This window comes from Camellia sinensis, chromosome 3, assembly GCF_055761805.1.
Source record: "Camellia sinensis isolate YWXY chromosome 3, ASM5576180v1, whole genome shotgun sequence".
Taxonomy (NCBI): Eukaryota; Viridiplantae; Streptophyta; class Magnoliopsida; order Ericales; family Theaceae; genus Camellia; species Camellia sinensis.
This window is the reverse complement of record NC_138963.1, coordinates 185570006-185594407: the sequence shown is the minus strand read 5'-3', so window position 1 is coordinate 185594407 and position 24402 is coordinate 185570006. Positions and strand designations below refer to the sequence as shown.

Sequence of the window (24402 nt, the reverse complement as noted above, 5' to 3'; positions counted from 1 at the left end):
CTAAAGCATAAATACTTACATCGTACTCCGTGCCAAAACAATAAACTAGTTAGCCAACATGCATGGTCCTAGCTCATGTCAAATTGACTAATGCAACACATACATGATGCAATTAGAGTAGGCTCGGCTAACCTAAACATGGCATGTGAAATGCAATCAATTGATGCACGTATTCAATTTGGAATTGAAGTACAAATGCAGTTAGCATGATGTACCGAGCCCGGTGCGTGCGAGACAAATGCATGGATGCACGCATACGCAGCATAAGGTATGCTAATTTAAACATGACCTATTACTAACCATCAAAGCAGGTAAGTAAAAAGGAGAAAGAAGTGGGGGTTGGAAGACATGCACACACTCACCCACACTTATTACAGATTTGCCCTCGCTCGGAGGGACCAAAAGAATAATACAATTCGAATAATGAATTAGCTATCCTAGCTAATTAATTATTACAAATTACCTAATTAGTTAACAAATTAACTAAGCTAGGAAAAACAGTAAATCGCCTCGGGAAGAGAGCTCAATGCAATGCATGCTCGGTCTTGCTCGGGAATTCACTGCCATGCGCAATCTGCCTCTGTTTTCCCTGCTCTGCTCCTCTGAAGACTGCCAAAGTCTCAGAATTGCTTCTCTGGATATTGGGGAATGCCACCGGCTGGAAGGAATCATCACCGGCTGTGATCTGGTGGTCATCGGCCAAGAATGCATCCATCGGCCATCGATGGGTTGCCGGTCGGCACTCTATGCAGTCGATCGGCAGAAAGTGCCTGCAGAACCTGTTTGACAGCAGCAGAGGACAGGACTTTGCATGGCAATGCAATTCAAGCAATGTATGCACCTACCAAGCCCCTTTTCATGTACATGACTCAAAGGGACATGGTTCTTGGTTCTCGGACCATCAATCGCGCATTTCCATGCGTGATGGCCCAAAGAATCAAATGTGCATTTTGATATGGAATGCAATGCACATAAACAAACCAATAGGACTCAACCTCTATCACAAGCATTTCAAGAGGCCAAGCATGCATGCAAATGGAATGCAATCCGAAGCATGTGAACTAAGGATGCGACATAGGAATGCATGGATGCTACCAACACGCATGCAATGTGTAGTGCCAATGTGCACACATGTGAGGCATACAACAAGTTAGACAACTTGGCAAGGAATACATGCTAAATGTACTACCACCTAAGAATGTAACAACATACCAAAGGGGCCAAATGTATTACAACATGCAAGGTAAGCATGCTACAACATATAAGAGTGGTCTTAGACTAAGTTAGGCAGCCCTAACTAGGCCCAAAAACAGTGGCCAAAGTGCCCAAAAATGAAGGACTAATGGCATGAAAACATGCATGTATACAAGGACCAACACTTAGGCATAAAGGGACAATTCTCAAGCACACTCAGGAGGATGTAAACATGGACAAATAGCATGCAACAAAAGCTCTGAAATTATGTTAAAAAAAGGTGCCATACCAATTAAACAAAGACAAGCCAAGCATGCAACATGGTCCAAAACTTAAGGCTAACAAGCCAAAATGCAAAGGGGCTATACAATGCATGCCAAAGTCGACCAAAGTGGCTAAGGACAGACCTTAAATATGGCAAAATAAGCATGAAAGCTTCACAAAGCTAGGCCTAAAGCATCCTAGAACGATGGTTTACAACCTAAGGCATGTTAAGGCAACAAAATGGCATTACAAGGCATGTATGCTAAGCAAGCATGATGTACCAAAACCAATTAAAAACAGAAGCATATTATGATATAATAAGTATGAAAATCAGCTAAGGCATGGTAAACATGAAGCTTAGCTAGGTGCTCCCTCAAGAGGTCAAAAATGGTCCATTTCAAGGACAACAAGGAGAGGGGGTGGCCCTCTCCTCCCTAGGACCTCAAGGCACCATCCTCACCTCTGAAATCCCTCAAGATTTCAGTGGTGAGGAGGCCCAAACACCAAGGTCCCGGAGCTCACTCAAAATAGCACAAAATGGGGCCTCTCAAGGCCTAAGAGGGGTCAAACACCTCCAAACCACGAAACACTCTAAACAAACTATTTAGAGGGCCTAAAAACAGAACTTTTTTATATTATACACTAAGCTCAAAAACAGTTCTAAGATAGGCAAAAATGCAATGCAAGAAAGGGGGAAAAAGCGGTAAGATTGTTACCCTTGAAGACCTCTTCAACAATGGTGGACCAGCTGCTCCTCCAAGCTCAAAACCACCCAAGAACCTCAAGAACAACCTCTTAGAACCTTAGTAGCCAAGGGAAGGTGTAACACTATGTGTTTGTGTGCAATAGTAAGACACAAATGCACTTATACACACACAAAGGTAAAAAGAAAGAGAGAAATAGAGATAGGTGAGACACAAACCCTAACCCTAATCTAGAGCTCTCCTCTGTATATTTTCTAACCTTTTTGTCCAACCCTAAAGCCAAGGGGGGAGGGCTCCTCTTATAGAGAAGCCAATCTTGTAAAGCTTACTCAAGAAGCTAACAAGGAAGCCATCCCTCCATACACGTGTATGGAGGGGAACAAAATGCAAGCCAACTGTATTAAAATATCTGCAAAAGCAGATGAACAGTAGTCGGCTGCTCAAAATTGCCATTTTGACAAAATGGACTGCCGACCGACAACAAAGAATGTCGACCGTCAATATACATTGCCGATGGCAACAAAACACCGGCCGGTGGCCTCTGGCCATGGCCGGTGATGTGTAGGGATGCCTCACAAGGCATTCCCTGCCCCTCCAAGGCAAAACACAAGTGTTTGGTGCGAAACCATACACTAAACAGTCAAGTTCGGAGATCCTGAGGCAAGGCACGTAGCCGAGACCTCCGGGAACTCCAAACGAACACAAACATGGATAATCACCGGGTGTTCAAACGGTGACGTCCAAGTCTTGAGGACGGTCAAAAATGGAGTGTCTACAGGTGGCGACAACCTTATAAATTCCTGGCTCATAATGACTAAGTAAGGAAAAACTTCTTTTGGACCATTGATCACGCCTTAGTGGTCTTCATCGATCATCGTTGGCCTACCATGGCTTGACGAAATCTAAGAACCACTTTTTGGATAACTGTTTTAGGCTGTAAAAGATTTATTGGAACTAGCAACCTTTTTTGCGCTCCTAACTTTTCCCTATAAAAACAGAAGGTAAATCCCTACGGATCTACTTATCCAATTCTCTAATGAGAAAGTTGGGTCAGAATGTCCACAAATCAATGTTCCGAACTTATGTCAATCATAGCCTAAGTCAAAATAACCACACTTCCCAGAAGGAAGTTTTCTCATGGTCTACACTTTCCTCAATAGTGCGACTTTTCGGTATCTAGCGAGCCTTATGCCTCAACAATGACTACCCAAATTACGCATAACTTTAGAACAGTTTTGCGTCATAATGGAAAGTCAACCAAATTATAGAAATGGTTAATCCTCAAAGACTTTGTTTTAAACTGCGCAACATTGATCCACTTTCTAAAAACAGGGGACTAGAGCCTTTGGCATTACCTTAGGCTCTTTATCATCTTGCGGAGCAATCATGAATGTTTCCTTCTCAATCACCCAGTGATGACGTGGAAAATTTTTACATTCGCTACCACGCAACTAAGAATGTAGAGTATTCTTCTCTAATGGAGTAATCCATTAGTCGGCACATCGCTCCCACTGTCCCTAGGATATTGGAAATTTCTTTCCATTCTCAACTAGGCTACATAAAAGCGCTATGCTTAGAATTCTCTATCTTATAGAGTTTCAAAAACTCTATTCACATCACCTTTACTAAGAAAATTTTATGTGACTTAGTTACACTCCCACAAAGCTGCTTACCTATATGCACATGACCCGAAGGGTTACATGACAGTATACAATAATGCGCCATAGAACTCTAGGTCTTAATTTCGCAACCTTATGAGAAGTAAAAATAAAGATAAGCTGCTTAACGGTTACAGATCGCCCATAGATGGCTCTCCACTAACCCATTACATAAATGGAGTGTAAAATTTGATATGGAGGGCATTTAGTTAGGGATATAGGCAACAAACTAAAGTGCAATTCCCAATTGGGAAACATTTTGCGCCATCATCCACCTAACATTAACAATACTTAATTCCTTATCTCCACTACACCATTGTGTTGTTGAGTATTAGGAATAATCAATTTTCTAAGCATCCATTTCTCTTCACAGAGTTTTCTAAAATAACTCAAATAGATACTCGCCACCTTGGTCAAAACTAAAAGCACGAAAGCTATTATCTAATTGATCTCAACCTCATATGTGCAATGTCAAAAATCATCTCAAAACTTTTGACTTATGGGAGATCAAATAGTCTTGACTCAGATGCGTATCGTAATCTATAAATGTGTCGAGATTGAGGCTTAGCTATCATACCCTTACACATATCTAGTCACAAATATCATAGTGGACTAAATGCGCCAATACAAATGACCTTCTACGGCTTTCCTACTTACTTGTGTGCAACCATTGTGAACAAGGTTACACATTCATATGAGTGCAGGATATCACAAGCAAGTGGGCCCAAGAGGGCCTACTCAAAACATCCATGCATCTTCTCATTAATGTGATTAAGTATAATAAGCCACCGGTTCATGACCAATGTCATAAACTAATTCCAATCATCTTAATGTGTGAGTTCTCGAAGACAAGTTTTAAAGGTTTAGGCCCAACTAGGTAATGACTCACGACTAATTCATATTCACTAGATCATAAAAGGATGTCATGGAGATATCAAGTGCGCCTAAGTCGCAAATTTAACTAGTAAGTGCTAATCCTCTGCACCTTCAAGTCAATTTTATTCTCCATACACTTTACTGCATCTACTTGAAAGATGACGATACTCCTTTCACTGCTGGAAAATTCATTTTTAGCGGCGTTTAAAAAACGCCGCTAAAAGTATTAGAAACGTCACTAATTCTTTTTGTGACGTTTAGTACCAAACGCCGATGACGCGGCCGTCGCTATAGCTTTATGGCGTTTGGAAAACGTCGTTATATTAGTATAGGCGGCGTTTTTAAAAACGCCGCCAAATGTCCTACCTACAGTAACATTTAGCGACGTTTTTGAAAACGCCGTCATAGACATTTATAACTTTTAAAAATCTAACCGTTGGGGTGAGATATAGTGACGTTTTTTAAACGCCACCATAACCTTTTTTTTATTTTTAAATTGTGCTAATTGTATACGGTTGACCAAAAAAATACCTATCAAACAATTATTAAGAACTAATAATTGATGTTTATTAAAATAATAAATAAACTAAGCTTGAAAACAAAATTAAAATATAAGAAACAATGCATTGCACACCTAAAAATAGAAACAATTTGTGTTCAGACTTTAAATACATCAATTAAAATCAAAATGGTCAAGAAGTGTAATTTGCCCAAAAAAATTAAAAAGGAATAGAAAGCACACTAATATGGCTTATAATATTAAAAATACAACTTGTCTTCCAACTATATCCAAAGATGAGCCTAAACTATATGCAACAGATGATACATTTGGAACCATACAGTACATTTGGAACCATACAGTACATTATAATCCAATTAAACAAGATCAAACATTATAATCCTTTGAAACTCTTGACGAACTCGATCTGACTATCACATTTGGGCCCACACTCGTCGTTGCTATTTGTCCAGAACTCATACTCAACCCGATCATCAGGATGTGGAAGAAACTCTCTCCAATCAAGATTTATGTTAACCATCTCACCATTAGATAAAGCTTTCTTGATATTTTCACCAAAAGATTTGCTAATTAGTGTTGCAGGGATAGTTATTTTTTGCAGATAATCTGGTGCTGTGTCCTCTTCTTCTGGGGTGTCCATGGTGATCAAAGGTTCAACTCTGTCGTTCACAACTAGAAGAGCTGTTGCTCCAGCATTCTGTGCATTCCATGCCTTCAAGGTGAAGTAACAATCTGCGACAAATGGAAACTTATAGATATCAGAAATTCCCTTGGCGAGGTCAATAACAATGAATGTGAAAATTATGAGAACTAGTCACAACTCAACTTGTTATCCGAGTTGTATATATATTTATGAACAAAAAACCTACATAGACGTACACACACACACACACACACTTGGTCCGTAGCTGAGCTACTTCTCCCAGACCTGCATCCAATGAGGACAGTGAGGACTAAAATTACTGAGTATACTCTTTACTTTTATGGAGATACAAAGAGAGACCTATATCAGACAATATCAAATTTAAGCAAGGCCCATACTTTCTTTTTTGTCTTCTATACCATCAAAATTGTACAACTCAAGTCATATGGAAAGAATACAAAATTACATAACTTGAAGAGTACAAAGACATCACCAAAAAAAAAAAAAAAACCATCACTGAAAAAAGCCAAGTTGATAACTTAACTATAAGAATAAGATACATAGCCAAGACAATTAAATTGCATTTACCCAGAATGTACATTATAATACAGCCAGTGAAAGATAACATGTCTTTCTCATATCTCAGATGAAGAGCAATGTATCTTCCCTCACGGGATCTCAGCCGCTCCACCAGCTTCTGCGGTCTCACTGTCATGTATTCTCAGAACCTAATTTAACAGGAATATCCCCATATGAGACCTCTCAAAAGTAAATTACCACCTACATCATACTCGGAGCAACATTCTGTACAAACCTCGTAAGGTTTTAAATGCTAATGAGATTTCAAAAATTTTGTGATTCCATTTCAAATGGAGTAATAGATCCAAAACCATGCATGGTGGCAAATGTTTCATTGATTATAATCATTATCAATTCAACACAGGAAGTCCCAAAATTTGTAATAAAATTCTAAGGAGCATTCAGAATTTTGGTAAGATCAATTCAATTGTAACTGGAACTAGATTCCAAATTTATTTGGCAGATGAATGCTGGAGAGACAAAAGTTCTAACCTTCCCAAGATTGTCAATAGAAAGGAGAGAAGTGGAGAGCATAATACAGAGCACGACATCTCAACCTTTGGATATCAACAGGTAGATCATTATTTGCAAGTCTGGAATCTGATTTTACAACATGAACCACCTGCAAAAAGTGAATTGATAAATGATCCCTCAAGCTCAGACAATGTGATAATCAGATTACTCTGTCTAGGTTCAAATTGGTTTTTTCATTTATTTCAATAAATAACAATATGAATGTAGACACCCCATTTTTGACCGTCCTCAAGACTTGGACGTCACCGTTTGAACACACGGTGATCTTCCATGTTTGTGTTCGTTTGGAGTTCCCGGAGGTCTCGGCTCACGCGCCTTGCCTCAGGATCCCCGAACTCGACCGTTTAGTGTCTGGTTTTGCACCAAACACTTGTGTTTTGCCTTGGAAAGGCAGGGTGAGGCTTGTAGACCATCCCCACCCACCACCGGCATTGGCTAGATGCCACCGGCTGGTTTTTGCTGCCACCGGCAATATAGTTTGCCGGCCGGCACTCTTTGTTGCTGGTCAGCACTTTTTTGTGCCGGTCGGCACTTTGTTTGGCCAAGATGGAATTTTTTGCCGGCCGATTGCTGTTCATCTGCTTTTGCAGATATTTTTGGACAGCTGTATAGCTTTTGCTCCCCTCCATACACGTGTATGGAGGGATCTCCCTCTTGCAAAGCTTGTCTTGGAAGCTTTACAAGAGGCATATAGAGAGAAGCTCTCTCTAAGGAAAGGAGGTAAGCTTTAGACATTTTTGAGGAGAGAAGACAGAGGAGAGCTCTGGTTTTCTAGGGTTAGGGTTAGACATACACAACCTATCTCTCTTTTCCTCTCATTTTGCATACTAGGTGTTTTGTGTCTCATTATTGCACACAAACACCTAGTGTTTCACCTTCCTCTTGGAGCTGAGGTTCCAAAGAGTGTGTTTTGAAGTTTTTGTCTTGGATTCAAGCTCAAGGAGGCCATTGGAGCATCTTTGTTGAAGAAGGCATCAAGGGTGAGAAACTAGTCCTTTTTTCCCCCTTTTTTGCATTGATTTTCTACTAGTCTTAGAGCTGTTTTTGTGATTATTGTATAACATAAAAAAGTTCTATTTTTAAGCCCTCTTTATTGTTTATTAAGAGTGTTTTGTTGTTTGAGGGTTGTTGACCACCCTTAGGCCTCAAAAGGCCTCATTTTGAGCCATTTTGTGTTAGCTCCGGGATTTTGGTGTTGAGGTCTCTTCACCACTGAAATCTTGAGGGATTTCAGTGGTGAAGATGATGCTTTGAAGTCCCAAGAAGGAGAGGGCCACCCCCTCTCCTTGTTGTCCTTGAAAAGGACACATTTTGGCCTCCTAAGGAAGCCTATGCTTGAGTGTGTGTTGAGCATGTTTGATTTGTTTTTCATGCTTATATATCCATGATATAACATGATTTAAAGTTGGTTTTGGAACTCCATGCATGTTTAGCATAGTTGCCATGTAATGCCTTATTTGTGCCTTAACATGTTCTAGGTTGTTAGCCTTTGTTGGAGCATGTTTTAGGCTTACATTTGTGAAGATTATGTGCTTATTTTGCCATGTTTTAGCTCTGTCCATAATCGTTTGGGTCGATCTTTGCATGCATTATATAGCTCCTTTGTATTTGGGCTTGTTGGCCTTGTGTATGTGCATGTGTAGCATGCCATCTTTGCATTGTTTTGGTGATTTGGAATCATCCTACATGCTATTTCAGTCCCATTTCCATGCTTGTTTTGATTGCCTCGCATGCCTCTTTAATGCTTTGAAAGCATGTGTTGCAATGCTCCATGTTTTGGCCATGGTGTATGCCTTTGTATTTGGGCCACTTAGATGCCATCTAAGTAATCCTTTAGCTTTGTTTTAACATGCTAAACCCCTGTTTTTGGTTGCTTAATGCATGCCTTGTTTGGTCTTGTTAAGTATGCTCAATGCCACTTTGGTTTACTTTGAACACTTAGGCCATTTGTCACATGCTTGACTTGATTTATAACTTGATTTGGCATCATTTTATAGCATGATCTTAGGGCTCATGTTGCATGCTAATTGTCCATGTTTCCTCCTTTCAAGTGTGCTTGAATGTTGTTTGATTTGTGCTTAAGTGTTGGCCCTCATGTGCATGTGTGTGTGCATGCCATCTAGCCTTCATTTCATAACACTTTGGCCACTGTTTTAGGCCTTATTAGAGTTGCCTAATTCATGTTTAAGTCCATCTTTGCCATCCATTTGCATTGCTCTATGTATGCTTGCATGATTGCATAAGTGCCTTGCCATGTCATGTTGCATCCCTAGCTTGTATGCCTAGGTTGCATTGCATTTTGCATGCATGCCTTGTTCCTTGAATTGGTGATAGGAATTGGGCCTGATTTGTTTGATTGGTTTGCATGCATTTGAAACCAAAGTTGCATGCTTGGTTCCTTGGACCATCATGCATGGAAATGCGTGATTGGTGGTCCGAGAACCGAGGCACATGTCCCTTTGAGTCATTACAATGATGAGAGACATGGTTGATGCATACATGCCTTGAAATATGCTGCCATGCCTTGTTTTGCCCTCTGTTGCTGTGAGTTGCAGGTTCTGCAGGAATACTCTGCCGACCGGCAGTGTAATGTGCCGACCGGCACTATTTTCTCTGCCGACAGCTTCAACCTTGTGCCGATGGCCATACAACACTGCCGGTGGAAATTTCATCTAGCCGGTGATGATCCCCTCTGTCCAAGGATGTAGTCCTGAGGTTTTGACAACCTCCAGAGGAGGAAAGGGAGGAAAACAGAGGCAGCTTGCGCATGGCGGCGCGCTTCTCGAGACGTTTTACTGTTTTCCTAAATTAGTTAATTTGTTAATTAATTAATTTGTAATATTTAATTAGCTTGCGTAGTTAATTAATTTGTAATATTTATTCGGTCCCTCCGAGCGAGGGCAAGTCTGTAATAAGTGTGTGTGGGTGGTGTGTATGTCTTCCAACCTCACTTCTTTCTTCCCTTTTACTTACCCGCTTTAATGGTTAGTATTAGGGCACGTTTAATTTAGCATACCTCATACTATGCATGTGTGCATCCATGCATTTGTATTACATGCATTAGGCTCGGTACATCACGCTAACTGCATTTGTACTTCAATTCAAAAATTGACTATGTGATAATTGTGCATTTTCACATGACATGTCTAGGATTAGCCGAGCCTATCTTAGCGACATTTTGTATGCGATGCATTAGGCACTTCACATGGACTTGGATCATGCATGTTTGCTAACAAGTTCTTCGTTTTGGCACGGAGTACTATGTAAGTATTTCCGCTTTAGCATATCGCATGAGTGTGAATGTTACCATGACAGCATGCTTAACATGTGGCTAAGTGCTTACATGAGATAAACTGCTTGAATGCCTGTGGGTGGAGGTCAAATTGCTTAAATTGGGATAATGCGTTAAAACTGCGATTTTTTAAGCCCACTAGATAGTGGCAAAACCATCTTTTCCAAAAGCCCACTTGAAGGTGGCAAAACCTGCATTTTAGCCTACTTACGAGTAGCAAACCATTTTCAAAACGAACATAAAATGTTTTATTTCCAATTTGGGCGATTCGGTCTATACTTGTTTGCTGCGCGCATAACATAGTAATTCTAGGCTAATAATTGGAATAAGAACACATAACGTTTTCAAAACTGGATATCACGGTTAGTAGAGGCTGGTCTTCGGACCAGGCGAGAGGGGGTGCTCATAGCTGACCTTCCCCGATCGTACCCAAGCTCCCGAGCCGAGACAACTCCGGTGATGACGGACATGTGGCCTTCGGCACCGAGTCAGGGTTTCCTAAATTTCCCCATTTTAAAAATATTTAGGTGGCGACTCTGTATCTGGCAAAGCAGTCCATGTTTGGCACTACTTTTTCAAAAATCTGTTTCTCAAAACGATTTGCCAGATTTGGACTCTTTGGTTCAGATTAAGAACCGTGACACAAATTGAGTCCGAACTGTAGCACGAGGCCTCCCACGCGGGCGCTGTTACAATGAACCACCATAATAACAATAGTAATCTTTTTTTTGGGTGAATAACAATAGTAATCTTCCTTTTAAACATCTGGTAACAATGTAAATGTAAAGTATTGCCAGGTAAAATGTCCAAAATTAGTCACATGACCGATTAAGTAAAACAATGAAGTACAAATTTGAATCATTGACTATCATATACTAAGATGTCATTCTTTGGCAATGAATTAAAGAAAAAATGGAACTGCCAATGATTAACAGTATACAGCTGATGAAGGAACAGAAAGCAAACAAATCAAGATTAGTGAGTTTACTTCCTATCACTTTATATCCATCAAATGCACAATGTACAAAAAGTACGTAGACAATTGAAGTCAACAGCACTTCATTTAGAACATCACTAGAAAAAGCAACCCCAGACTTACAGCTCTATTCTGAGCAGCAATTCCACTGATGAGAACATCTGTTTGAACTCCATTGATTTTGCAATAGGCCTAACAACACAGAACAGTGCATAATATTTGCATCATAATAGAATAAGGAGATGCAACAGAAATACAGGGAAAAAATTATAACGCACCTCAAGTCTTTTGTGAGCATTCACACGAAACAGCGCTTTAAAGACATTGCCTTTCTGCAGAATTAAACACTAAATATGATAACAACCTTCTTCTTCTCCATGATGTATTTACATGGTCTAAAAAGATCAATAATTCGGTGCAATAATAAACAGTATCAAAACAAATACTGATTGAAATACATTGGCAGACTGACCTCTAATGCCTCATTAACAGATTCAACGGACCAGTGAGGAGCAAAATATTTTCTCTGGTGACAGGTTTGTTGCGACATAAGAAAATCCTTACTTGCATATAACCCCATTGACTCCTCACAAGCAATTGTCTTGGGATATGATTTTAAAAGCATTCTTCCACCAGAATCAGATGAAAACAGTAGCTGATTTTGCATACTTCTAACCTCTTGTGGTGCTATTTGTTCATTTATATGTATTGTCGGCAATGAATTAAAAGCAACATTACATGCTCCAGGCAGTTGTTGCTCGTTTGGTGTGCCACTACTCCCCATGATTTCTGAAGGTTCTGCAGGTAATTCATTTAGCGAACAACAATCTGCTCCAAAAACACAAAATTGAAACATCAGAGCCAACACAGATAATTTTAGTACCCAACAAACACATCCATTTCACAAATATAGGGGAGAGTGTAGACAAACGAGGAGGAACCAAAACTTAGAAACCATAAACAGTTAATAAAATTCACATTCCAAAAGAATCAAGTTGCAGTTGAAGAGCAAGTAGATGTATGATCTATGCTTTTGAAAACTCCATCCCCATGATGTTATCAACAAAACTAACGGAATGAAAATAAGTAATAACCTGTTTGAAGTAGTTTAAAAAAATAGAGTCGGGAAACAACATTTAGATAATTCCCAAATAGCTTGAGTTAAAACTGGTTCTTTTTAACTCAGGTTTATAGAAAAGTTTCCAACAACAACAAACCCAACCATTTTCAATTTCTTTTTCTATTTTATGCTACTTTGAGAACAAAAAACATTTTATTTTTTTTTTAAATAACTCTACCAAACATAGCCAGAATTTTGATTCACTTGGCCATTTGGTTTCCAAAAAGAACTCAAAGGTCAAATAATCGAACGATTACAATTATGTAGATGTTCTTGTTTTTCCTAGATGCAAATTTTTTTAACAGATAAATTGTCTTCTCATTACCAGGCAGAATATCTTTTCCACACGAAAAACACAAAATTGCTTCCTCTCACTTTGTCACAAAGAATAAAGGGTAACCATATATATATATATATAAATAAAGAGAACCTTAATTCAACTAAAGACAAATATTTGCAGTAGAAACAATTTAAGTGGAAACCCAAATTCAAAATCATGACTTTTCAAACCTAGTGCTAGCAGAAGCCAAAAACAGTAGCAGATACACAGCAGATTAGCATCAGATACAGAGTAGCAGACCAGCCACACAGCAGCAGAAAAACAGATTAACAGATACTGATACATAACGAAATTTTTTATGGGTCACAGATACTAAATACTTATTTCGGCATACCTTGATGAAATCAAATTGGTCCAAATTTTTTAGAAAACTTGCCATTTCAAATTTTGCTTCATTGTTAAAGTCAAAAAAAAATTATAGAAAGATACAGGAAGGAGAAAGAATAATTACCTCCGAAATTATTCAATAAAACATTTGATTGGGCTAGACGTTGGGTTGTTGTTGAACAATGCGAGACCATACCCAAATTGCCCCTTATCATGATCACTTAATTACTCAATTTTATAGCTATTCTATATCAACTTACTGTTGGGAATCACAACTCTACGTAATCTGCGACGTCTCTGCATGTAATATTCAGTTAAAGAAAACCTCAATTGGTACTGAACATGGTTCTAAGGTTAACCGTACAGCAATTATGAATGTTGTTTAATGCTAAGGAGACAATAAATACACAATAAAACATTTCAAAGGATATCTTGAATAAATGTCCATGTTGCAGAGTGATATGACTTAACATGTCACTCACAACTTTTATGGAGCATATGGGACAAACCTGCAAGGAAACAGTGAAAGCAGTGTGAGTTTCTTGTGACCAGATATTGATTGAAAAACACTATCATCAACTCCTAGGGGTAAGAATTATGAATAAAATAAACCTCCAAGAACAATCAAGATGTTCACTTCTGTCTAGTTTCATTGTTATTTTTTTCAGAGGGATTGATGAACAATATACAGCATGGACCATTTTCTGAAAAGTGAAGGGAATAGTTATATTGTAATGTTACTACCATTTTCTGATCATTCCAATGAAAAATCCAAGCGCAAGGGGAAAAAAATTCCTTAACACAAATATTTCATGACATACTTGCTAATCTAAGTAATGAAGCAGAGCAGGGAACATTGTTGTGGTTAAGAAATGATATATGCATGGTTACAGAGCCAATGGAAGCAACAAGCGATGCTGATATGAAGTTCTACAGTTGCATTAGCCTATGGATGATTTGAACCGTTATTTCTCTACTTCTTTATCAATGCTCTTTCCAGGAAACTAAAAAAGAATCTCAAACAAATCTGTTTGGGAAAATTGGCCTCATTTCATAAGAAAATCTAGTTGCAGAATATTTTTATCTCAACAGTTAAATCTTAGAACATGCAAGCAACATTCATTCTTCAAATTATTTCCATCTTCAATTAATTCAATTCAGCCTATTACTAAGGCTCATGAAACCCTGCTGCTACTTTATGTGGAAGGCTGAAACATAGAAATTATTTATTTAATAAACTATTTTTTGAAGGAAATTCCAAGTATCTTCTGAGGTCGTAAATTTGTAACAACCTTCCCCGAAGTTTCTGAAATGACTTAAACCTCTTTGAGGTTTTATTTTCAATCACACCAACATCCCCTAAAGTTTATGAAATTATTAAAATGACAGAAACTTCTCTTTTAAGGTTTAGTTTCCAATTACACTAATTTCCCTTGAATTTTAATGAAATGGTAGAAAAACCTCCCTTGAGATTTTTGAAATGACAGAAACCTCCCTGAAGTTTAGGTTTTTATTAATTCACTCCTGTTACTTTATTGTAAGGAAAAAAAAAAAGTTAACATCATCAACAAAAACCTTAAGAGAAGTTTTTGACTGAATGCTACACACCCCTTAAAAATGAACTTCTCAACAAATTTCCTTTGTCGTTTTCCCTGCCTGTTTTCCACGTCATTTTTATGCATCTAGTTGAGCTATTACAATGCACAAAATAAGTTGTAATTGATGCCGTACCCATCTACTTTTGGACTACATAAAGGCTGAGGTGGCCTGGTTAGTTATTCAAATATTGATAGTGTGGCATTATCAATATCAAGAAACTAAACTTTTCAACCAACTTGAATGTAAAACCAATTACGATCAGGTTTCATTCTAAATTCAGACCATGTCTATAAATGAGAACCACTGTGTATATAGAACTACAAGCCTTGCACATTCAGAAATAAATAAATAAAAATCCATTTTCAATCAATGTGTGATTTTCTGAGAAGCTAAACAGAAAATCAAAATGGTCAAAAACATATTGAAAATATTAATTACAAAACAAAGTTAATTCCAGAAGAGAACCCTAACCTTACCCAGCTTATACTGCCAATTCAACAGCTTTAGTTTATTGACAACACACAACATATATAAATTGATTCATGATGATTATGATATTGAACTACACAAGCACAACATAGATCCTCTACCTTTTCCATTTGATTGGCTCAAAGCTGTTAAAGGATAATCCAAAGATGATGTGATCTAGAAATTTAAAAAATTATCAGAATTTTAGGATTACACTCAATAATAAACAAATACATATATATCATTAAAAATTTTAAACTATGAGAAAAACAGAGAGAGAAAAAAAATTAATCTTATGCAACTCAAAGATTAATGTAAAACATATATTTCCAACAAAAACTTATCATGTTCTAGTAGTAGATCAGAAGTTGCAGTTTCCAACAGTTTTTTCACATTATTATCAGTAAGGGTGCACAAAATACCCAGAAAACCCGAGAACCAAAGGGTCTGGTCAGGTTAGTTTGGTTTTTTTAATACATTGCTTGGAAGATCCCATCATCATTTTTATTTTTTGGTGTTTGGCTAAACATTAAAAGGTAAAATAAAAATAACAAAAGTTTTCCATTGACACATTTTATCGAACATTTAACACGCAAGGAAAATGGTACAATAAGAATCACAATATCAACAAGCTATTCCAACAAAAAAAAATCCATAAAAAAATTTATGTCAGTACGAAAAGAATCAATCAACGAACTACTCATTAGGAAATACTACAAAATCGAACTTCGAAATCACAATCCCGAGATGAATCACTGACCTGTAGAAGAATCGAAGAAGAATCACTGAGTAAAAGAGTGAAGAAGAATCGAGAGCCCTAAGACCTATATAGAGCCCTAAACAAAAGTATTCACTAAGCAAAACATTGATCCAAAACAGAGATAAATCACAAACAGAACAACTAACCTCTGATTGAAGAAGACGAAGAGTTCCAAATCCATGGAGACAAATCACGGAGCTGTGCTCAAAATCGAACTTCGAAATTGCAATCCCGAGATGAATCACCGAACTGAAGAAGAATCGAAGAAGAATCACTGAGTAAGAGACTAAAGAAGAATCGATCCAGATTTGGAGAAACAGATTCGATTCTCTGCGAGAAAGAGAGAGCAAGAGAGTGAGTGAGACAGGATTCAATCGTCTAGACGGCGGTGCTAAAAATAGGGTTTTCAAAATAAAGGTTTGGAGAGACAGAAGTGGCTGTGAAGAGAGACCGGATTTGAAGGCGCTTTTCAAACGTCTTCCACTCCCAAAACGGTACCGTTTTAATTTATAACAAATGTGACGTTTGAAAAACGCCGTTAATTGCTAGAAAAAGTGACGTTTACTTAAACGCCGTTAAATGAACGCCGTTAAATCCCTAATTTCCTGTAGTGTTTTGCCATTTTTATTTCTCGCTTCATAGTTACTTGCAATTAATTCTACTATCCATAAGAAGGAGAGAATAAACTATCAATCTATGACAGCTCCTAAAGTAACTTAAGCGCGAATTAGGCTAAAGAGTCTAATTTAATACAATGCTCTTACAAGCGATGCGTCAAATTCTTAGAGTCATAACAACCTTGTTGGCCTGACCTTTTTCATTACTATGCTACAACGTTTGCGCTTAGTGGTAAACGTTATTCAAAACAAAACGTTAGCCTAGTAAATGAATCATACAAAGAAGCACCTCATCATGTCTCACACTCAAGTATGGAAACAGTAAGTGTCCAGACTTAGACAAGTTAGCAATGCTAATAGATTCTGCAGCCACTTGGCGCTAATCTTTTCACTTAATGTTAATAGATTTTGCTGCTACTAAGCGCTAATCTTTTAACTTCAAGTGATACTTCAATGCACACTATTATAGTGCATGAAACTTTGCTCCATCCACTCCCAATAGTTGGATAGAGAGCAAAACACTGCTCATACTGGCTACTCATCTTACACTTAACGACTAATTCATTTAAGCTCGCATTTTTTGGATGACGTGACTCTTGAATGTTACTATATCCAATGATGCAATATCATTACAAGTCAAAATACAAAGTCAATCCGCGCAGCTCAATAGTCAAGATCAAATACAGATCTATTGAGGGCTTACTAATTTCACAACTCCAAAACTCGCCAACCAAAACTACGTAGCGTGTCGCTAACCATAGCGTACACATTAGTTTTTATTGTGCCAAACAAGGCAACAAAACCACGGCGACTTTGAGTCATGTTTCCTTACTTTGGCTCAATTAAGGTATGACCTAAAGTCTCCAAGACTTTTGCTCATCTAAAGAATAGGATTACATTGTTCACATTTAAACATCTCTACTAAGTCTAGGTCAACCAATTAACTTCCATAAGCTAAGTCAATTTTGAGAGAAATTCGCATTGAGATTAAGTCAATTTAGAGAGAAATTCGCATTGGGATTAATTTGATTAGCATAATATAATTTTGCCACAAAAATCTAAATTAAATAGTGACAATATTACACAAGTCGCAAGATCGAAAATCCGCTATGCTCGTAATCATCTCTTGCCCCACATGTGACAATTATCCAAAATTTAATTTAATTTATGCGCAAAATATTGGTTTTCGGGAGTAAATCTACAAAGATTTCTCTCAACCGAATAACCTCCTACTGACTATGGCATGTCTAAAAGCATGATAAAAAATTATAATTCTATACAATAGCATCATAATGTAGATTCACAACCAACTCATGCTATGTCACAATTAATAATGGAATTTAAACAAATAACAATTAATCATGCTATTCTAATTACAACATATTAGAAACTCTAGGTAAAAAACAACAATATGCTGTATTTAATATTCAGATTATGCCATAACAGTAAGTATATCACTTTTGAAATTTTTCTGGTATTTTCTGAAATTTTAAATAATTAATAAACACACATGAAATCATAAATAAATATTCTAGAATCTGGAAAAATGCAACAATCATACCAGTGAATAGTAGACCATAACAGTAGTCTACAATAAAGAATTCAGCCCCAGAAACTTAATCACGCAACACCAGATGCATTTTAAAGCAGAAATAATGAATTATTATTTCAGGAAAAATATTTTTTATTTTCATAAAATTCTGAAAATTTTACAGAAGATAAAAAATTTAATTCTGAGTCTAACGGTACCAACCATGCTTAAAACAAAGCTATAACGAATTAATTATGACCATTTAACGTAATTTAAAATTTAAAACAAAACAAACAACGCCTTAATACCAGCAGCCAAGCTAGCTAAGCTGCGGAGGAAAAACGGCACTGCTCAGAAGGCGGCTCAGAGCGGCTCAGCACGCGACTCAGTGCACAGCGCGAGGTGGCTTAACGCGGCACGGCTCGAAGCGGCGCGGTTTAACGCACGCGTGTGGAAGGGCGCAGACAGCGCGCGCGTGGCAGCGCGTGGTAAGCGCGCCTGGTGCGTGGCAGTGCGTAGGAAGCGCGCGTAGCGCGTGACAGCGTGTGGCCGCCTCTGACGGCATCACCAGGCACGTGCGACTCACGCGCCGCCTTCCAGGGTGTTTTCTGGTTCGATTTTGGTACTGCCGGACTCTATTTTTCAAAATAAAAACATTTATGGTCTTAAAAATGACATTTAATGAACATAAAAATGATTTATTTTTTACACTCTCAATCTAATGAGAGTGGAAGTGCAGAAACCATGCACTTCATCTTCCTCCTTCATTAATATTCATGCATATATCATATATATATATATTTATATAAAAATATACACATATTTTAATGCATAAAAAAAAGCACGAAAATACCCATATCGACTTTGATACCAATGTGAATTGTAAAGTATTATAACGCAGTGGGAAAAATATTTAGATCATACCTTTAGGTGATAGAACCTCGTGGGTAAATCACGTGCTTCTAGAATCTGAACAACGAACCCAGCAGTGGAGTGATATTACAAAATGAGTATCATCCACACTAGTCACAGTGCAAAATGGCTTGATCATTGTTTAATGAGAGAGAGTCAGAAAGAGAGTCTGGGAAAAAAGATTATAGGTAAAAACCACATAACGTATCTGACATACGTATCTGATATATCAATATATTATCTAAAATATATAATCAGATATATAACCACCAATATCTATCTATCCATCTATCCATATCTATTGATATGATAGATATAGATATCTTGAATGGTTATCCAAATAAGTTTTGAATTAAAATTCAAACTTACATGGATAAGGTTCAAAAAGTTCAGGTTCAAAAGGTTCAAAGGGTCATGCCACATGGGCACCCAATTTTTAACACCAAGTTCTCTATACATTGTAATATACTTAACAAGCCCATCTAGCTACTTTACAGCTAGGGCTGCAAATGAACCGAGCTGTTCATGAACAAGCTCGGCTCGGCTTGTTAAGGGCTCGGCTCATTTACGAACTCGAATATTAGGCTCGTTTAATAAACGAGCCGAGCTCGAGCTCGCATAAGCTCGGCTCGTTAAGCTCGGATCGTTTATCTTTATTTAAATTATATAATAAATATATTATTTATATATTACATAATATAAATAATATACAAACATATATAAATACATTATTTATATATTAAAAATATATAAATATATATAAAAATAATAATATAAATACATTTTATATATATTAAATAATATAAATAACATTTTTTATTTAAATATTTATATTTAAATAATATAAATAATACTAAAAAAATTTTATCGAATCGAGCCGAGCCGAGCCGAGCCGAGCTCGAGTTTCATTAAAATTAACGAGCCGAGCCGAGCTCGAGCCCAGTTCCTTATCGTGCCAAGCTCGAGCTCAATAAACGGGCTCGATAAGTAAACGAGCCGAGCTCGAGCTCAGCAAAGCTCGACTCGGCTCGATTCGTTTGCAGCCCTATTTACAGCAACTGCTATATCCATATCTTCACTTTGAAGAAGCTTACTAACATAGTTCACATGAAACAACAAATTGTACCAAATTACAATACTAAACAAGAACTCAAAAGTCTCAAGTTCATGAGTTACCAAGGATTTAGCTTCACTTTTTGCAATCGAATCTGTGGTAGGATTGTTGTACAAGTCAACTAAAGCATCTCTTATTTTTTGAAGCATGGTATCTTAGTGGTTTAATACTTTCAATGCGACTTTCCCAATGCGTTTGCGACAACGACTTAACCGTGAGACCTTCCTTTAGATTATCTTTTAAAATTGCCCAACGTTGAACGAAAGATGAAAACAATACATATATGCGTTGTACCACACCAAAAAAAGTTTTTGCTTTAGAGCAAGAGTTGGCCATACCACAAAGCACAAGGTTAAGACTATGACAACCACACGGTGTATAGAATGCTCTAGGATTTACTTGAAGTACTTTTGTTTGAACACCTTTGTTTTTGCCTTTCATGTTAGAGCCATTGTCATATCCTTGCCCTCTTAAGTCACCAATATCAAGTTGAAGGTTAACTAATGCTTCTTGAAGTTTATCAAAAAGTCCCATCCCCGATGTATCATCCACATTCAAGAATTCCAAGAAAAACTCTTTCACTATAATTGGACTTGTTGAAACATCCACGCATCGTATGACAAGAGACATTTATTCTTGATTGCTTATATCCGGTGTATAATCAAGTATGACCGAAAAGTATTTTGCTAGTTTGATTATCGACAAAATTGCACTTTTAACTTCCCCAGCCCACATTTGTATCACCTCATTTTGAATTTTATGACTCAGATAATGGTAATGAATCTCACCCTTTTCTATCCGCCGCAAGTGTTGTTCCATCGTTGGATCAAACTCGCCAATCATTTCAATTATGCTTAAAAAAAGTCCATTGCTCTCTTCATAAATCTTCTCATGGCTTCCACGAAAAGGCAAATTATTCTTGGCAAGTGTTTTCATAACTGCAATTATCATCAATAAAACCCGTCTCAAGTGCTCTTTTTCTTTGTTAACTTATTCTTGTATACTTTTATCTATTGTTTGATGCTTTCCCAATCTTTCCTCCAACTCAATCCATTTGCTCATATAAGTAATGTGCTCGTTACCACTTTTATGGCCTTTAAGTCTCTCACCAATATTTCTCCAGTCTTTAAATCCTTCGATAGCCAATTGAGTCTTATTTCCCTCTTGCTTAAACAACTTACAACAAAAGCAAAATACTCTATCCAAAAGTTCCGAGTATATCAGCCATGTCCTATCAAAATTTTCTCCATTTGGTAAATGCCGAATGTAATGAACAAGTGAGAAATGCCTATGCGTAGAAGAATCATCCTTAGGGAAGTTGAACTCACAATTTCTTCTCACGGGACCTCTTTCGACTAAAAAATCTCGTAAATTCTGGTCAATTATTTTCCAAGTCCCTAGATCATCTATATTTGAATGCTCACATTCCGTATTCATCTCATTATCTTGATTGGCTTCTGCACTCCCAAATTTCCCATTTCTTTCTTCATCCACCAAATTTTCATTCTCATTATCCACCAAATTTTTATTCTCATTATTCACCAAAGTTTCAAATTCTTCACTATTCAAGTCTTTAACTGATTGTTCTATTTGTTTGTCACTCGTAAAGAATTTATCAATAGCTCCTCTTTGACACTCGACTAATTTTTCAACTCTTTGCTTCTTTTTCCTTTTTGCGAATCCAGACGGATAATTTCTTTTAAGAGTCATAATGAGCTGAGATCAAAATATTTTTTTAGATCAAAATTCAAAACAAGAGCACCACCACTTAACAAAACACAAAACTTTTAAATTATGTTATGTGAACTATTAAACTTAAATGAATCCTTCTTGATGATGTAAATACTAATATTATAATAGCAATTAATTGGGCAAAAGACAAGACATATTTAATTAATTGAATAGAAAAAAAAATATTTACCTGTGCTTACTTTGTTGAGATCAAAATATTTTTTTAAATCAAAATTCAGAACAAAAGCACCACTACTTAACAAAACACAAAACTTTTAAATTATGTGATGTGAACTATTATACTTAAATAAATTTTTCTTGATGATGTAAATACCAATATTATAATAGCAATTAACTGTGCAAAAGACAAGATAAATATTTAATTAATTGAATAGGAAAAAAAATATTTACCTAGGCTTGCTGTGCTGAGATCAAAATATTTTTTTAAATCAAAATTCAAAACAAGAGCACCACCACTTAACAAAACACAAAATTTTTAAATTATGTGATGTGAACTATTAAACTTAAATAAATTTTTCTTGTTGATGTAAATACCAATATTATAATAGTAATTAATTGTGCAAAAGACAAGATAACTATTTAATTCATTGAATAGAAAAAAAAAAAAAATTTACCTGTGCTGGTCGCTGCTTCGTCTGGGCTGCACAGCTTCTTCTCCTTGCTGGTGTGTGCTATTAAAGGGAAGGTTGGATTAAGAGATGATAGGGTTAGGAATTAGAAAAAAATTAGGCCTTTTAGACGGTGACGCCCCGGTTCTACACTATTGGTTGCAGTCTAGGGAGAGTCACTAATGAGTCCTATGGTCAATAACCAAGTAAGATCCTAGATCGCCGAAGGAGTCAAATTAGCCTCCCTTCTAAGTCCAGCTTTCTTAGACAGCACACTGCCCTTTTGACAGATCTTAAAAGGTATTGACACAAGGTCTCATAAGCAACGATAAGGTTCTTACATAGAATATAAATACATAACAATCACAATATATAACTCAAAAGATGGTTCCATTACATTACATTCCAGAAGAAAGCTTAAGTCTCCAAATGAGTCTTTACAAAACATCCAAAAAGAAACTTCTAATTTTTCTAGGATAGCCAAAAGTCTTCGAAAGTTTCAGGCTCGTCGTCTCTAGCTATGAGTTCCGCTTCGTCACCTGGTATGATACGCCGTGAGCTTTGAATGCCCAGTAAACACATACACACCGTACCCATTTTTCCCAGTCCAATACACAATCACCATTATAACATCAAGTAATAAAGCATAATACTCAATTAAATAAATAAAGGGTTAAGTTAGGTTGTTAGCAACTAGAAATCCCCCAAAGAGATTTCGTCCTCCCAACCACGAGAATCGGACGCGGATTATTCGGTATGCCCCCTCTTTTGTTGCTTTGTTGCAGAACTAACCTCGGATGCCTACCAACGGTTATATACCACGTAGCGCTAACCGCAGGGCCTCAAAAGAGACGGTAAAATAGGGCCTTGTCCGAATCCCTTCTTACACCAAACCACCTAGGGTCCGAATACAACCGCTCCATTCAAGGGTTCCGAAAACCACTTGCGCAAGACTTTAACTTTCAAATAGGAAACACATCCCAACAATCCATATATCACATATTCTCATCTTTTCACTACTCAAGTGCTCGAAAACCCAATACCCTCCCAATTAGGTTTCCCGTTGAATTAAATGTTTTAAATCAAGGTTAGTCCAACTTATAAGACAATAATATCCATGTAAGCATGCATTCGTAAGATAAGAAGGGTAAATAACATAACCACAACACATATAATATCATGCCAAGATATGATCATAAGCTAATAAGCAATCTCATGAACTCAAGGGTAACATCCACACATAACAAAATTTCTAGATTTAGTATCGCATAAAGATTAAAATGAAAGGTCTATTTTAGATCCTCCACCGGACTTGGTCTTCCTGTGGTTCGTAGGAAATTTGATCTAGTTTCTAGAAAATTTTTCGGAAATGGGGTTGCTTTTCCAGATTCTAAGCTATTTAGAAAATATACCAGCGTTGTCCAGATTCTGTCCAGATCCGTCGACCGTTACGAAAAATTGATTTTCTTGCAAACCGCATAATGTTTTTTGATGAAACAAATTTTAGTTGAAAGCTAACACCTTAAGGAAGGTTTTGTTATAAAATAGAGGTCCAGAATAATTTTTTACATTTTTCTAGAATTTCTGGAAGTGGGCTGCAAAAACAGATTCTAAGGTGCTTTTCCCAAAACAAGAAGATTTATGAAAAAGGGGTTCCACCAAGGGAAAGTTTCATTTCTTTTGTGAAGAAAATATGCTAACTATCACATGTTTAACTCATAAAATTTGTTTGAAAGAGTGCTGTTGAAAAGTTGAGAGATTGGTACAAAAGAAGATGGTTTTGTGCAAAAATGGGAAAAATACAAGAGAGATGATATCAATACTCAACTTTTAGCATTTTTAACATGAGAACTCAGTAATAAAAGATCTGAAAGCATTATTTAGAACCCTTAGAAACATGTGTTGAAAAAAGGAAAAATGAAAGAGAAGGTTGTGTTTGTGGCTTACCTACGAAGCTTTGCACAAGAAGCTCTCTTTTTCTTCTTTCTTCTCCTCTAGACTTCTCTTTCTTGCT

General features: G+C 37.0%; 3 protein-coding genes across 3 annotated transcripts; all 3 read right to left on the bottom strand.

Annotated features, from left to right (window-relative positions):
- Positions 1 to 5300: 5300 nt before the first annotated feature.
- Positions 5301 to 13536, bottom strand: LOC114301489 (uncharacterized). Its single transcript, XM_082921636.1, has 8 exons — positions 13409 to 13536; positions 13152 to 13292; positions 11713 to 12068; positions 11519 to 11572; positions 11364 to 11432; positions 6996 to 7060; positions 6086 to 6144; positions 5301 to 5948 (listed from the first exon to the last, which is right to left on the bottom strand). The coding sequence occupies exons 2-8, from the start codon at positions 13240 to 13242 to the stop codon at positions 5590 to 5592; spliced, it is 1053 nt and encodes a 350-aa protein (XP_082777762.1). The 5' UTR covers positions 13243 to 13292; positions 13409 to 13536; the 3' UTR covers positions 5301 to 5589.
- A 6386-nt stretch (positions 13537 to 19922) lies between these two features.
- LOC145822096 (uncharacterized) lies at positions 19923 to 20658 on the bottom strand. Its single transcript, XM_082918685.1, has 2 exons — positions 20250 to 20658; positions 19923 to 20122 (listed from the first exon to the last, which is right to left on the bottom strand). The coding sequence occupies exons 1-2, from the start codon at positions 20656 to 20658 to the stop codon at positions 19923 to 19925; spliced, it is 609 nt and encodes a 202-aa protein (XP_082774811.1).
- LOC145822095 (uncharacterized) lies at positions 20659 to 21738 on the bottom strand. Its single transcript, XM_082918684.1, has 2 exons — positions 21033 to 21738; positions 20659 to 20966 (listed from the first exon to the last, which is right to left on the bottom strand). The coding sequence occupies exons 1-2, from the start codon at positions 21736 to 21738 to the stop codon at positions 20659 to 20661; spliced, it is 1014 nt and encodes a 337-aa protein (XP_082774810.1).
- Positions 21739 to 24402: the final 2664 nt, after the last annotated feature.